The following is a 14311-nucleotide window of genomic DNA, read 5'->3' as shown; positions in this document are numbered from 1 at the left end:
TTGAGTGATTAGCGAGAGCACTTTCGAGCAGGGAGCAGCCGGTGTCCGCGCGGAGTTGAGATGTTAGTTCAGCAGAGACAGGGGGCGTGGCCTGTGGGGGATTATCTCGAGGTGCGACTCGCGGACAGAGCTGTGATTGGTTGGCACTCCCGGCCAGCGGCACGCGACTATGGATGTCGCTATAAAGAATCCTCGCGTGCCTGTTTTACAACTAAAACTAACTGTTGAGTGAACAGGGAGCAGCGCGCGGATAAAAGAAACAGAAACAGAGCTTCATTGTTGCAGCGGACAAAGATGGACACCGTGCTGGACCCCTTCTCTGGACTCGACTCTTTCTCCTCCCCTCCTTACTTCGACGATGACGAGTTTTTCACGGACCAGTCCTCGAGAGACGGACACTTGGACACGGATGACTTTCTGGATGAGGACGTGGACTTCCTCACGAGTCATTTCCAAGACTACTACGGCAAAGACGGCAGAGCGGATGGAGACTACGACATGGGCGACTTGTCCTTCTCCTCCTCCTCCTCCACCTTCTCGTACGGCTGCGCAGACAGCACCTCGGAGCTGTCCCCGAGGATGGGTCACCACGGTGGGCCGTCGTTGAAGCGCAGGAGGCGGATGAGGTCGGACATGGAGATGCAGCACCTCAGACAGGCGGCCAATGTTAGGGAGCGGCGCCGCATGCAGTCCATCAATGACGCGTTCGAGGGGCTCCGCACACACATCCCCACCCTGCCCTACGAGAAAAGACTCTCCAAGGTGGACACGCTGCGGCTCGCTATCGGGTATATCAACTTCCTCGCCGAGCTGGTGCAGTCCGACCTGCCCATCAGGAACTCCAGCAGCGAGACGCATGCGCAACCCAAGAAGATCATCATCTGCCACAGAGGAACAAGTAAGTTCACCTCAAAACATCAGACCCAGATCGTTGTATAGATTGTTTGGTAGAGCTGGCGGACCATTGTTTGAATCAGATTTTTTAAACATCTATGTCCAGTTTTTGGCGCATAGTGTTCTGCAGAAATGCCCTGCGTGCATTATGTTTTATTTATGCACACCCGAAAAGTCTTAACATGCTTATAGATATGATGAGAAATAAAACTGATACTAATGTTCCTCTCTTGTCTTCTCTCCCCAGGGTCTCCCTCTCCCAGCGACCCAGACTACGGCCTCCCCCCCCTGGCTGGGCACTCTCTGTCCTGGTCGGATGAGAAGCAGCTCCGCGAGCAGAACATCATCCGCACTGCCAAGGTGTGGACGCCCGAAGACCCCCGAAAACTGCACAACAAACCGGGCCTCACAGACATTGAAAACGAGCCTCCCTTCGGCCTGGTGGCCTGAACACCCCCTTCTGTCAAACGCACTGTTAGTGTGGAGAATATGAATGTGCACGTGAAGGCACATTGCAAAAAGAAATGTGGACACCATGTGAGCTCACTGTACAGTTTTCTGTAAATAGTTTTATCATGTTGATAATTTTATTTTGTAATTCCGCAACTGGCAATCATGTATTTATTGTTTTTCACGAGTGATAATATATGTTTTAATTTAAATGCAATGAATGAGAGAAAAAGTGTTTACATTGTTGTACAATGATTTATATTTATAATGAAACTGCGAATAAAAGCACTTACTGATAAAACTGCATTTTTCTGGCATATGTTTGGTCAAAGTGGCGTATGAAATTAGATGTTTAGCATTGTGACACGATTCTTAAAGGTAATATTGAGCCTGGAAAGTTATAATTAATATGCAAAATAGGTTTGAAAGAAATTCCCTGCACAAAGTTCATAAGCACAGATTTTTACTAATAAGTGAGATTTAATAAAAATATTTAAGCTTACACCTTCTCCCTTTGACGCACTTTGATGCTTTGTCTTTAAAGGTGCTATATAATAAAATCCTACTGACTTAAGTAGGACAAATGGTTTTAATGGAAATATCCTTTGATGGAACATATTTAAAAGCAACGTTTTTCATTCCGAAACCTAACATTTAATCACACAAATGTCCTGCCTACTGCTTGTAGGTGAAAAACTGATGATTAGAATAAAATGCATCATAAACATGTTATTTCCAAACCTCTACATAACGAGGTCAAACCTATTGTTGTTTTATTATAAGGATCTTTATTTATGTCCATAAATAAGACTGCTGATACATCACTATGAAGCATTTCATCCCAAAATACAAATTAATATTGCTTTTTGGATTATGTGATCGTGAGGTAAATATAGAGGATAGTTCATCAAACAACCAAAGTTGCAGGTCACATTTACTGTAAAGAAAAACAGTTGCAGTGTTGGGCAATAATAATGCTATTTTATGATTGTATAAATAAATAAAACTACATAATGTAAGAATACTATGGTCATTGAGAAATAAAGGCAAAATGATATAGTGAAATATAGAGCATTTTAAACATGATGCAACCATCACTAATGTGTGCTGCAACTGTCCCAGGGTTGGGGTCAACATCTGACTTTCTTACATTCAAATGTATATATTGAACAACCTGTCATATAGATTCATCTCTAATTGGTAAGGGTAATTAGCACACATCTTGTTGGTCTAGACCGAATTGGAGAAAAGCTAAAAGTGTTGCGACTGTCCCCAGTCTCCCCTCAGTCTGATTGAAGAATTAGACAGTTAATACAGCCACATATTGTGACATAAATATGCTAATGAGATGCTAATGAGCAGCCTGTATACCCACAACAGCTGAAGGTGTTTAAAGCGCACGCGGGCGCGCACAGGATGGTGGGAAGCTGTTGAATGCGGCTCTGTGCTGCCAGGTGCTGCCGGGACACATTTTCCCGTGGTAGCGGCATCTCTCCAACATGTGTCCCCATGCACGGCCTCCTCTGTGGCCGCCCCCACCGCCGGCACTCCGCAGCCCGCATATATGAACCATGTTGCCCCCAGAGCTGCAAACACAAGGCTGAGGGGACATGCTGCTGCAAGGAGAGTGGATTTTAAAAAGCTCCAGCACAACAGGTGGGCTAGCTCAGATTTATTTATATTCACTATTGTAAAACAGTTGTGCGATCAATAATGCTATTTTATTATACATTGCTCATTGAGACAAGAAGGTTAAGGTAATGTATTTTAAACATGTTGCAGCTGTCCGGTCAGTTGCAACATATGACTTCTTAGAGATGCATATTGTGAACTATCTGTCATGTAAAATCATCTTTAGATCCATTGAAACGATGAGACATTGACTTTAATATATTATGTCAATAAACTACGAGTTGTAGCAGAGTAGTAGAAAAGTAAGTTAAGATTAACTTTAACCTAATATGGTTTATTTAAACTTCATATTATTATTCACATTTCTATTTCAATATTTTCTATGTGGTGTGTTTAATTAGCACACGTGTACATCTAATATATTAAACACGAGTTGGTCCAGACAGAATAGGTTCTGAGGAACAATTATTATTGATGTGTTTCAGCCAAATTTTGGATTTTTTTTTTTTTTTTTTTCTTACAGGGAGCCACTTTATTCTGTTTTTTAGCCTCAAGGTTCTTGCAGTGTTTTCTTCTTCTCTCTCCCCAGCTTCCTCTTTGAATCCGTCCGCTCCTCAAGCGCGACAGGAGCATGTAATCCGATTACAGCCATTGGAAAGTCAAATGTTAGAGTGAATGCTGGGCAGCTTCATCTCTTTGGCAGGAGCCTCGGTTCCACTTTTTGTTGCAGCAGAGCCGGGGTTAAAACAGTGGTAGCATTGTGTTTTTGCACCTAAACGCCTTTGAGCCGCTGATGGCTGTTAGTGCGCAGCGCAGAGATCCTTTGGTGCGGAAGGAACGGCTGGAACACTCCCGGGCTATCTTGTCACTCCGGCTGCGGGCTTGGCAAGGCTTTAAAGGATGCGAGCAGTTTACTGTGTGACAGCTTTTATTAACTTCAGTTCTCAGCAGGCCGGGCATTAGAGGGCGCGTTAAGCGGTCATTTGGTGGAGAAAGAGTCGGAGCTGCGCTCACAGGCCGCTGAATCAGCATTTAGACAGGGAGCGCGCTCCATAGCGACAGGATAATGTTAGGGTGATTACATTAGAGTGCCACAGTGTGGAATCAATATTATAATACGTTATTATGTTTTAGATTTGACTCAGCATACTGAGAATACATTCGGATTTCACAGAAAAAGGAGGAAATACATCTGATTTTAACCTTATTTCTAAGTGAGATCGTTTAAAATCTTGACAATCCCACTTTACAATTCTGATACAAAACCATGAATTACTGAAGTGAAACTCATATGTGAAATACAATTGTTTTAAATAAATTACATTTTAAGCTTTAAACATGCATAATTTAAGTATTTTTAATCATTATGAAGATGTCAGAGACTAAATGAATTTACTCCAGTAATCTAAAGTGACACCTTCATTTTTTATACATTCCAGATCCACTTAGTCATTTAAAAGATCGATGTCAAAATTAAAATAGCAATATTGAATGTAAAGATTAAACTACCTGCTGCACAGTATGCACTACTCTGAAGTAGATCATCTTAAAAATAGACTTCTTTTTATGCTTTTTTTCCTTTTCATCCGTAATATTTTGGAAATATATGAATGTCATATATTTTCTCCGCCTACTGAAATATCAAATTAGAAAAATGCTTTAATATTAATTAAACATTATAATCGTTTGATATATTCAATACGTTTTCTGGACTTTTAGAACACAGACAATATTTCTCAAATGAGTAAACTCACTGCAAATTAATTGTATTATATTAAACCGTAAATCAATAACTCATTTTCTTCAGCATCTATTGATGTTCTTTAAGAGCTAAAAGCTACTTAAAAATATCATGATTGATTTTTTAAATCAGATTAAGGTTTAATCTCTATGAGTTCAGAGTTCATTAAGGGTGGATCTTTTATTTGAAGTTGTAAAATGTAACATGAAAAAATTGAGCGGTTTCAAGAATTACAATGAACATTTTCATGGAGGTTGATTTATGTCAAAAAAAAGAAGTCATAAATGATAAAGGGTTTGAATCAGCGGCGCAGCATTGTGGAACTGTTGGTCTGTACAACACTGCAGAGAGAATATCAATGAGACATGTCCCCCCCCCCCCCTCCCGCAGAGACATTTGTTGCTTTTTGGCTCCTCATGGCAGAGCTTTCCCGCGGTGTAGTCATACTGCTAAAGGACATTTGCAGGAAGAGGCAGAAAATGGCACTTTTACGCACCAGCGGCTGTACATATTGATTTGCGCTCATTTCCAAAAACTAAATCAACAGGTGATAAATGAAAAAACCATCATGTCAAACAATTCTGCTGTGGAAGGGATGAGTGTAGGTGTGAAGCTTTAGTCAAACAGCTTTGACTGATACATTAATGAGAGGAAAGTAAGAGGCCCCTCTAAAGCTGTTAAATCCGCTTTAAGCCGCGGAGCCCGTATGTTAACGCGCAGGGAGAGACGCACTAACAGCCACAAATCGGCTTGATTTTCAGATTATCTCGCTTTGGAAACACAGATCCTGGGATCATCATTATTAATGGGTTCTTTCCTGCCAAGCATCAGTGTGTCAGCTGTGGAGCTGCACTGCCCGGACTCTCAGCTCCACGCCATGCCGGATCAGAGCTCTCCTGTTTGGGGAGGCTGATGTGAGAGGAGCTGCTGTTACCAACAAGTGTGTACTGAGACAGCAGGAAGCAGAGGGGGTGTGAGACAGGGAGGCAGAGAGGGGAGTGAACTGGGATCATTCTCCCTTCCCCGTGTGCTCTTTTCTTTCAGACGTGACCTTCCAATCTAAATTACATCTTTATGAGGCTCCCTGGAACAGATCGCTGCGCGCCGTGTTTCTCCGGGGATGCACCTGGTAGTTCAAACTTTGTCTCTTTTCATGTCCTTACGGCTGAGTCCCTGGACAGCAGCTGCCTAAAAGCAAGCAAAGAGAGAGGCCCTTGCAAGTGTCTTCGAGACGGGTTGGCACCGTTTTCCGCGTCTTTAATGTTCCATCAGCCTTTTGTCCGGGACACAATATGGCAACTGTAAAGCATGTGACGTTTTGCAATAATAAAACACATTTTCAATGACGTGACACCGGGCTGAAAGCGCTGCGCGGGCCAGCCAGCCTAAACATGTCGCTACGTTTGTTTTGTGCGCCCCCACAGCCAATTAACAGCGAGGTCCTTTCGCCGCGCCTTGATAAGCCAATTAAATTTATGTCTGCTATTTTTTTCAAGAGGAGAAAGGAGGTGGATTTGGTGTGTACTCCTCCTCGGAACGGTGATTTCCTCGCCATCACCTGGTGCTTTCTCCACAAGAGAGCAAACCGCGGTGCCCCCCGCGCCATACGGCTCTCACCATCCTTCTCCATTATCTCCCGCGTTGATCACTCATTACCAGGATTTTAAAAATCCTTTATCAGCTGTGTTTTGTGTCATATTTTTATCCGCAAGATTAAGCAGATGCTACGATTGTATGATCGAAAGTGTAGGGCTACTCAAGGCTGAAAGAGAGACAGGCACTCGGAGAGAGAAAAGCTTTGGGCACATCTTCAGAGGAATAAAACATTTAGGAGCCATAAACAGACTTCAACCTGCTCTGTTTCACCCTTTGTGTTGTTTGTGAATAATTAATGTTAATAGGGACAGGTTTGTATACTTTGAATGCGGGACCACAGGTGCGGAGTGACAGGATGAATAACCGGCCCTGATTTTTGCCAAAGCTCGAGGGCTCTTGTCCAGGGTCTCCAAGCTGATGGAAAATATTGTCATCTCTTTGATTCGCAGCATTACTTTCACGGAGAACAAAGCCCGGTGATGAAAAGCTTATGTTGGAGTGAAACAGGGCAATGACGGTGGCCGCTTCAGACTCCTGAAAGAAAGAAAGGGGGCGAGTCAATGGCAATGCGCGCTTCTGGTTTTGTGCGCAAGTGCTCCATCTAACTCAAATAAAGGAGCCTTTCCAACTTTTAAAGGACCACTTTTTGCCTTTAATAAAGGCTGGACGGCTGTAGCCATTAAGCATATGGTAAGGCGCTGGTCTTTTGTCCCCGTGAAGCCCTTGAGATACTAACTTCTGTTCTTTTGGGGATATTTAACTTTTGAAAGCTCCAACTTTATGCGCCGGCAACAAGTGGCTCCGGGGCGCACGAGCAGCTTTCCCCATTGAGAGAACCAGGGAGGCCGGGAGAGAAGAATGAGTCAGTAAATAACCAGAGGAAGGGGTTTACTTCTTAATGACACGCCTGTCTTGCATTTTAGGGAAATACTTTATATGTTTGAACTAGAGAGATGCGTCAGCTTTGATATGTTCCAAAGAACTAGTCTTTTGGCGCATGGATATCCATAACAACTCATGGACACACTGGGACAGAAGTGTGTGTCCATGGAGTCTAATACAACTCCACAATAAAACAACATTAATTATCCATAAATATAACTTTTGCATCACTCTCATGATTTATTGTTATGTTGTTTTATAATTGAAATAGAGTGTATATTTTCTTTGTATTGTACACAACAAATGATCCTTTAAGCGAGAGAACACTCTTAAAAATAGGTCCAATTAAATTTTTTAACAAGGAACTTTTCTCTAAAATCTGAATTCTCAACATTAACTCTTATTTTGGAGGCAGTGCATTCATGCGTAAAAGCTGATGGCGTGTTTCCAGTGTGCCCTTATTGCGTAATGGTGCGTTTGCTGCGCGCTGGGATAATGAACCGACACTTGACTGCGTCTGCCTCCTCCATCAGAGCACAGCAGACATGTGTTCAACCAACAGCACCAGTTATGTGTCCAAACACGTCTTTCGGGAAGAGAACCTTCAGAGAAGCAACGAACGCTCCATCAAGTGCTCCAAATCACACATACACATTTACAATATAAATTCAAAAGAATCACTTTACCAACAGTTCCACTTATATGGGAGTTAAATAAAGTGAGATTTGACAAGAGAACTTCTTTGCATTGATGTTGTTTTTGCATTTTCAGCACTCGAGTGTCCAAATATCTGAACGTTTAAAAGGGAAACTTTTTGATACAGGTTTTTCGTAGTTTATTATTTAATAGCAAACCTAATACGTCTTAAACTGGTAATGATGTTTTTGAAAATGATGGACCTTTTTGGAAACATGTCAATGCTTTCTTCGGGGAAATAGCTCACATCTAACTTCTTTGAATTTTGGATTTTTTTTTCAGGATGTGTTTCGAGCTTTTTTTATCTCCAACTTCACACCACAACACACTATGAGCATAAGGACACCCTATTTGTATTGTGTCCTCAGAAATAAATAACAGCCTGCTCGGTACAGCCAGTAAAATGTGTGTTTGTGTGGTTGTGCGCGGCGTCTTGTGACGGAGCCAGCTGGCCGCCTCTGTAACCCCACCCCCTCCCCCCGGTGGACGGAACACGGCGGGCTGACCTCCGCGCCGGAGGACGGGAGATGGGCCTTTGAATGAATTAGCCATAAAGACGTCTTGCTATGATCATTGTTGCGACTGAAAGCAGGGTGGATATGAGAGGCATTGTGCACAGCTTTTGCGTGCCCCATCATGAAATATTACAGTCCATTCATGAGGAAGCCCTATTGAAAAGATATGGAAATGAAGCAGACTGATTCCAGAGTTAGGCAGAAGACAAAGGCAATAAATACATAAATGCAGGCCTTATGAATAAGGTGCCTCCTATTGCATTTTCAGAGAAATGATGAACGTTTAGCAGTGGTTTCAGCCCTGTTCAATGTTCTGAACAGTGGTGGAAGAAGTATTCAAATGAATAAAAGTACCATTGCAGTATTGTCAAAATATTTCATTACAGTAAGTAAAAGTCCTGTATTCAAGATATTACTGAAGTAACAATAAAAAACGTATTTTCAGCAAAATTCTGTATAAAAATAAAGGTAATCATTGTGCAGAAAAAAGTTATCTATGTGTGTATATAATTATATTTATATATGTGACATTTCTACATACTATTGTTGCATCAAGTAGCTTGTTATTTTTGTAGACAAACAAAGTTCTTATTGACTTTTGATAAAATATTTTTAAAATGTAACTCTTTTTTGACTCAAAGAGTTAATCCACTATAGTAGAAATGTTCAGAGAAGCGTTCTGTTAAAAGTAGCTAAAGCTGTTTAATAAATGTCAGTGGAGTAGAGGTATAAAGTAGCATAAAATGGAAATATCCAAGTAAAGTGCCTCAAAATTGTACTTAGGTACAGTACTTGAGTAAATGTACTTAGTTACTTCCCTCCTCTGGTTCTGAAGCTCAACGCGTTGACAAATGATTTATTTTCTTTCTTTTCTTTTTTTTTTTAATCCCTGAAAAACTCAACAAAAAAGTGATAAATTACAAATATGCAAATTTCAGTCACGGCCGTCTGTACGTGTGCGTCTCCATCCATCTCCACATTCTGCGCTGCTGATCCCCGCCGTGCGCAAAGAGGACCGTTCAGACCGGGGCTCTTTGTTCCCCTCCAACACTGACTTCAGCCTCCAGCGAAGGGAACTTTAAAAAAAAAGTTTCTATACCCCCACCCCCCAAATGCCCATCCCTTGCTCTGTCAGTTGCCAGGCTTCAGAGGTGTAAAAGCATGCATCATTTTTCACCAGCTCTCCTTATGATATCCACAAAAGCGGCTGCTATGGAACAGCCTCTCCGCTTGTTCGCTGGCTTGAACTTCACTGATGTCCGACTGCTCTCTTTTCCTCCATCTGAACGCGGCACAGCGGGGATGGATTTGCAAGACAAATGCAGCTGTGTGTGTGTGAGGGAGTCAAGTGGCACAAAAAGGCCGTTTCAGTCAGCCGATGGGATGGAGAAAAGTCAGCATTATGCGCACGTCAAATCAATCAAAAACAAAAGCCTGCATGCAGAAAATACTGAGTTTATGGAGTTGGAACGGCAGCACATGTTTGGTCACATTTAGAAGAATGGAAAGCAATCTGTTGTTGCAGTAGAGAGAGAGAGTTAAAAAGTTTTAAAATACTGAATGACCTGCAGATATTCTTTTATGTAATGGTGTTTTTTCAGAATAAATAAAGATACCGTCCAGGACAAAAAGGCATGCAAAAGTAGCCTAGTATTTAAAAGTTGCAATTCTTAAGAGAAATGTATGGAAAGTGTGTATTGTTAGGTTATTCTCTTGAGAAAATACAGACAAAATTATAAAATTATGAAATTAAATATTTCGGATTGTATTAAACATATTCACAATGTAGTGTGAATTAATTAGTTGCAGGTAAATGAATCTGCAGAGTATCCACAGTACAGTCAAATCCCTGATGAAATATAACTTTAAGTGAACTCAAAGGAAGTGGCAATGATTGACTGAATAATGGAAAGAGCTTTTGTCAAAAGGTGTTATTTTGGTGGATGATATTTGGATTTGAAGGTCCTGAGAAAATACTTTTCAATCTTTCATTCCAGGAGTGATGGTCTCCTCCTTGAAAGAACCCAGGGTAAGGGATAAACACTCTGTCGTTTGGCACTCATTTTGGGGAGACTCAGAGAGTATCATCTGCAGAATATATTAATGAAACTAGCAGCATAAGCAGAGGAAACAGTGATAACCGTAAAGCACATCAACACATGAGTTGCCAATGAGTCTGTTGAATGATGGATGAGACTGCAGGATTTTTTCGGGGAAACTTGCACAATCCACATATGGATTGTCTTTATGGTCAATCCTCAATGGAAATGCGTCTTTGGCTTCTCCACAACACAGCAAAGCAACATTTCTGGTCACTGCTGTGATATGTAATGCCATTTAAGTACCAAGACTAAAGTTCATTGTTAAACGTAAGGGCCCATTTCAGAATAAATTAAATGTCGCTGTGTTTTTTAAAAATTATTATTATGAAGGCATTAATGTGTAAGTCGCAGCTGGTTATGGTGGAGTCTTTAGTGATTCTAAGGGGGCCAACAGGGGCCAGTCCCTCAGTTACAAAGACTCTGTTGTGACTTGAGCTGAAGTAAACGGGAATGTGTTAAGTATTCAATCATGTCAATAGCATTTTTTTTGTAAAGTTACTGGCTCAGATTCAACTGGTGGTATTTTATGACATAATACTGGAAAAAAAAGTTGACATCTTGAACATTGTCTTAATCTCTTCTGTCCCATATTAAATGTGCCCCTCTCATAACATAACTGAGCTAAAAATGAGTTAGCATTTTGCCACTTCAGGTTCCCTCATCTCAAAGGCAAACGTTTTTTGTTGTAACATGTTTTTTGTTGGAAGCTTTAAGGTCTGAGGTTAACACAAGCTGAAGATGTGTTCACGTTTTGTTTTACAAGATAAAACATGTCAGTACCCGAGTGGTGAATTTAAAAACTTAGCAGTTGCTTACAAAGACAAAATCAAACGTCATCAAGCCGAGCATTAACCACCTTTAGCTTAGCGGCGGTGACTTGCAGTCATGTGACAGAGATGGAGTTTGTATAGCTATAACATTAGCTTCTTACTTCTAGAGGTTGCATATATGCTTTAACAATCATAAACTGGTGTTAGTCTGTGGAGATTATCCTTCTGAACAAACATGCAAGGTTCATAAACCCTTGTGATGCTAAATCCTGGGTCGGCCTACTCAAATATATGATCACTGCACCACTCAGTTTTAAGCCAATGAAGTAGCAGTTGGTTAGGCTTCTTAAAGGATCATGTATAAAAAAAAGTGAAAGTTTCATTAATATGTGTTTGCAAAAGATCAAATTGTATGCAATATTCAAAAATCCGAAGGAAAAAACCCATTGCTTTTTGTTGAGGGAGCCCTTGTGATGCTAAATCCTGGGTTGGAATATATGAGCCATTGCAGTATCTCTTAAAGGTTAATGTAAAAAAAGGTGCTTTTTGAGTTTGTTTCTTCATGTTTGAATGCACTAGTTGTAAATTGCTTTGGATAAAAGCCTCAGCTCAGTGTAATGTGATGTAGTATCGCCTCTGGTCCCTGCAGCTGATCCGGCTCTGGGTGGCTGGTGGCCAGAGCAGACTGGGACAGCTTCCAGCCTCAGAAGGACTGTGATTAACCCAGGAGCGGTCAAACTCGGCAGGAAGTCCTCTGCAACCAGCCACCGCTTTTTATCCACTTTCCAATGAAACCAATTACTTTTACAGCGAGCCTCGGTGCCTACACTATATGTGTTGTTCTGGCAGACCAATAGAGTATGGCTGTGAAAGGAGAGGCAGACGTGAAGTAGGAAACCCTCCTGAGCTGCTTCAACAGGCTGTAAAATATACCTAAAGTCTGTTTCCGTGGGGACGCAGGGATGTGTGAGAGCCACATAAAGGACACACAAAGCCTTTTAGAAAACATATTGTTTTTACTAGTTTTTATTACTCATCTTCTGATATCAAAGGTTTAGAGTTGTACAGCTGATTCCAAGAATGAATGAAATAAACAGCTTTACACACTTTGTTAGTCTTTACATTGTTTACACAGTTTGTTAGACAGCATTAAGTAAGCTCACCTTAAACATTTTTTTTAAAGGATTTAATAAAGTTAACACTGACAAATCCTTTCGTCCCTGTGCAAAATGATCTTCTTGTGTTTTATTTTATGTTTTTATTCTAAAAAGGATCAACCTAATATCCTCCTTGGATATATGAAGTATTTTGATCCTGATTAAAAAACAAATGTCATATGCTGGTTGTTGAGCTGCCATCATGTTGTGATGGGAGTTGAAGTACAAGACATTAGTCTAATAACTGTCAGTAAATGTTTAGTTATTAAGTTACTAGTTGTTAGTGATGCAGTGAGCGGAGGAGGAGGGCAGCTGGATCAGTTCATAAAATTAATAAAGCGGTCATATCCCCGATCACTGTCGGCATAATTGACAGCCTCGTGAAGAGAGAACAGCTAATGGATTACAGGCCTGTCGCATTGCAGCGCACCAGGGGGCTGAGGCGGGGGGGGGGGGGGGGGTTCAGGAAACACGTTGGAGTGTTTTCTTGGAATAGAGCTGCTTTTTGCAGTTCTTTAAGTAAGCAAACTGTTATTTGTGGGTCCTGACAATTTGAATTTGAAAAGTCCTTCAACACAGCAGGGGGGCATCAGGCCTCAACATGCAGCTCCACACAGGCTGCATACACTTAATGAAGGGAGAGACTATCTGCCTTTAGCTTTTTCAACTGCAATAAGAGTAAAGAAAAGGTCTGCATCATGCCTTTATGGTGAGTCTGTGAGCTGTAACTGAGGGAATTCCTGTGAAGAGCCTGTTGGCATTCCTCTGTGTACCACACACACACACACACACACACACACACACACACACACACACACACACACACACACACACACACACACACACACACACACACACATACACTCTCTACAGTGTACACACTGAACAACAGCTTCCATAAAACTGTATTAGGTTAGTTGAAAGCAATAATATTAGGTTGAGATAAAAATATCAGGTTCAACTTAATATTATTGCTTTCAACCAACCTAATACAGTTATCTGAAATCTATTGACATAATACATTTCATTAAAGTCAACTTTTCGGTACCTGGCAGCAGTAACACAGGTAAACAGCACAAATATCACAATTCAATATCATAAATGCCCCTTTAAAACTTTTAAAACATTTTTTTTGTCAAATTCTTTTCAACAATAGTGAATAAGAGAATCGGGGAGCTGGAGTTTGCAGCATTTGATTCCTCGCTAAAAACATAGGTTAACTTTAACAAATAAGACACATTTTAATATTTGTCTCTTGCTATCGTGTAAAGAAAGAAATACACCCAGCAAATTACATTTGAATAGAAAACAAGACTTGTCCAATGCCCTGTTATTGTCCTTTATAAGTAGGCAGCAAAATTAAGCATTGAGCATTTGCATTCGATGAAAGTTATAGAATTGTTGAAAGGAAAACACAACTTGTTGATATTTTAAACACTGAAAAATAATTAACAAGCTTATCTTCTGGGGAACATGAATGCACTCGTTACATTTTGTGGCTCAACTGCCTATTACCTTTGGATGGTTTATGAACAATCGAATGAACACCAGAGAATATGACCCCAGGGGTAACCAAAACACAGGGGTTCATCCTCTGCATACAAAATGATCCCGGCCATCCTGTTGGACAGACGGACCAGACAGTTGTCAGACTAACCATTCTTTAGCCCGTACATTGTCACGATGAATAGAATAAACTTCTACAAAGAGCTGGACATCCCAGACTAGAGTAAAGCATGAATAAATGCCCCATCAGCGTCACATGTTTTCAGCGCTCTGATACCTATGAATACCCAAAGTCGCCACTGTGCCCACAAACTAACTTTACCCTGAGTCTTCATTGACTTTCATTGACTTCCTGGTTAATTAAAAACAT

The 14311-nt window shown here is 41.0% G+C and overlaps 1 protein-coding gene across 1 annotated transcript; it reads left to right on the top strand.

The window, feature by feature from the left end:
• The first annotated feature begins 235 nt into the window (after positions 1-235).
• On the top strand, positions 236-1565 carry ptf1a (pancreas associated transcription factor 1a). The gene is made up of 2 exons (XM_063886748.1): positions 236-898; positions 1142-1565. Exons 1-2 carry the CDS (start codon positions 295-297, stop codon positions 1342-1344), a joined length of 807 nt encoding a protein of 268 aa, XP_063742818.1. The 5' UTR covers positions 236-294; the 3' UTR covers positions 1345-1565.
• Positions 1566-14311: the final 12746 nt, after the last annotated feature.

This window comes from Eleginops maclovinus, chromosome 6, assembly GCF_036324505.1.
Source record: "Eleginops maclovinus isolate JMC-PN-2008 ecotype Puerto Natales chromosome 6, JC_Emac_rtc_rv5, whole genome shotgun sequence".
NCBI lineage: Eukaryota > Metazoa > Chordata > Actinopteri > Perciformes > Eleginopidae > Eleginops > Eleginops maclovinus.
Note: the sequence above shows the minus strand (reverse complement) of the source record. Positions and strands in the feature narration are given on the sequence as shown.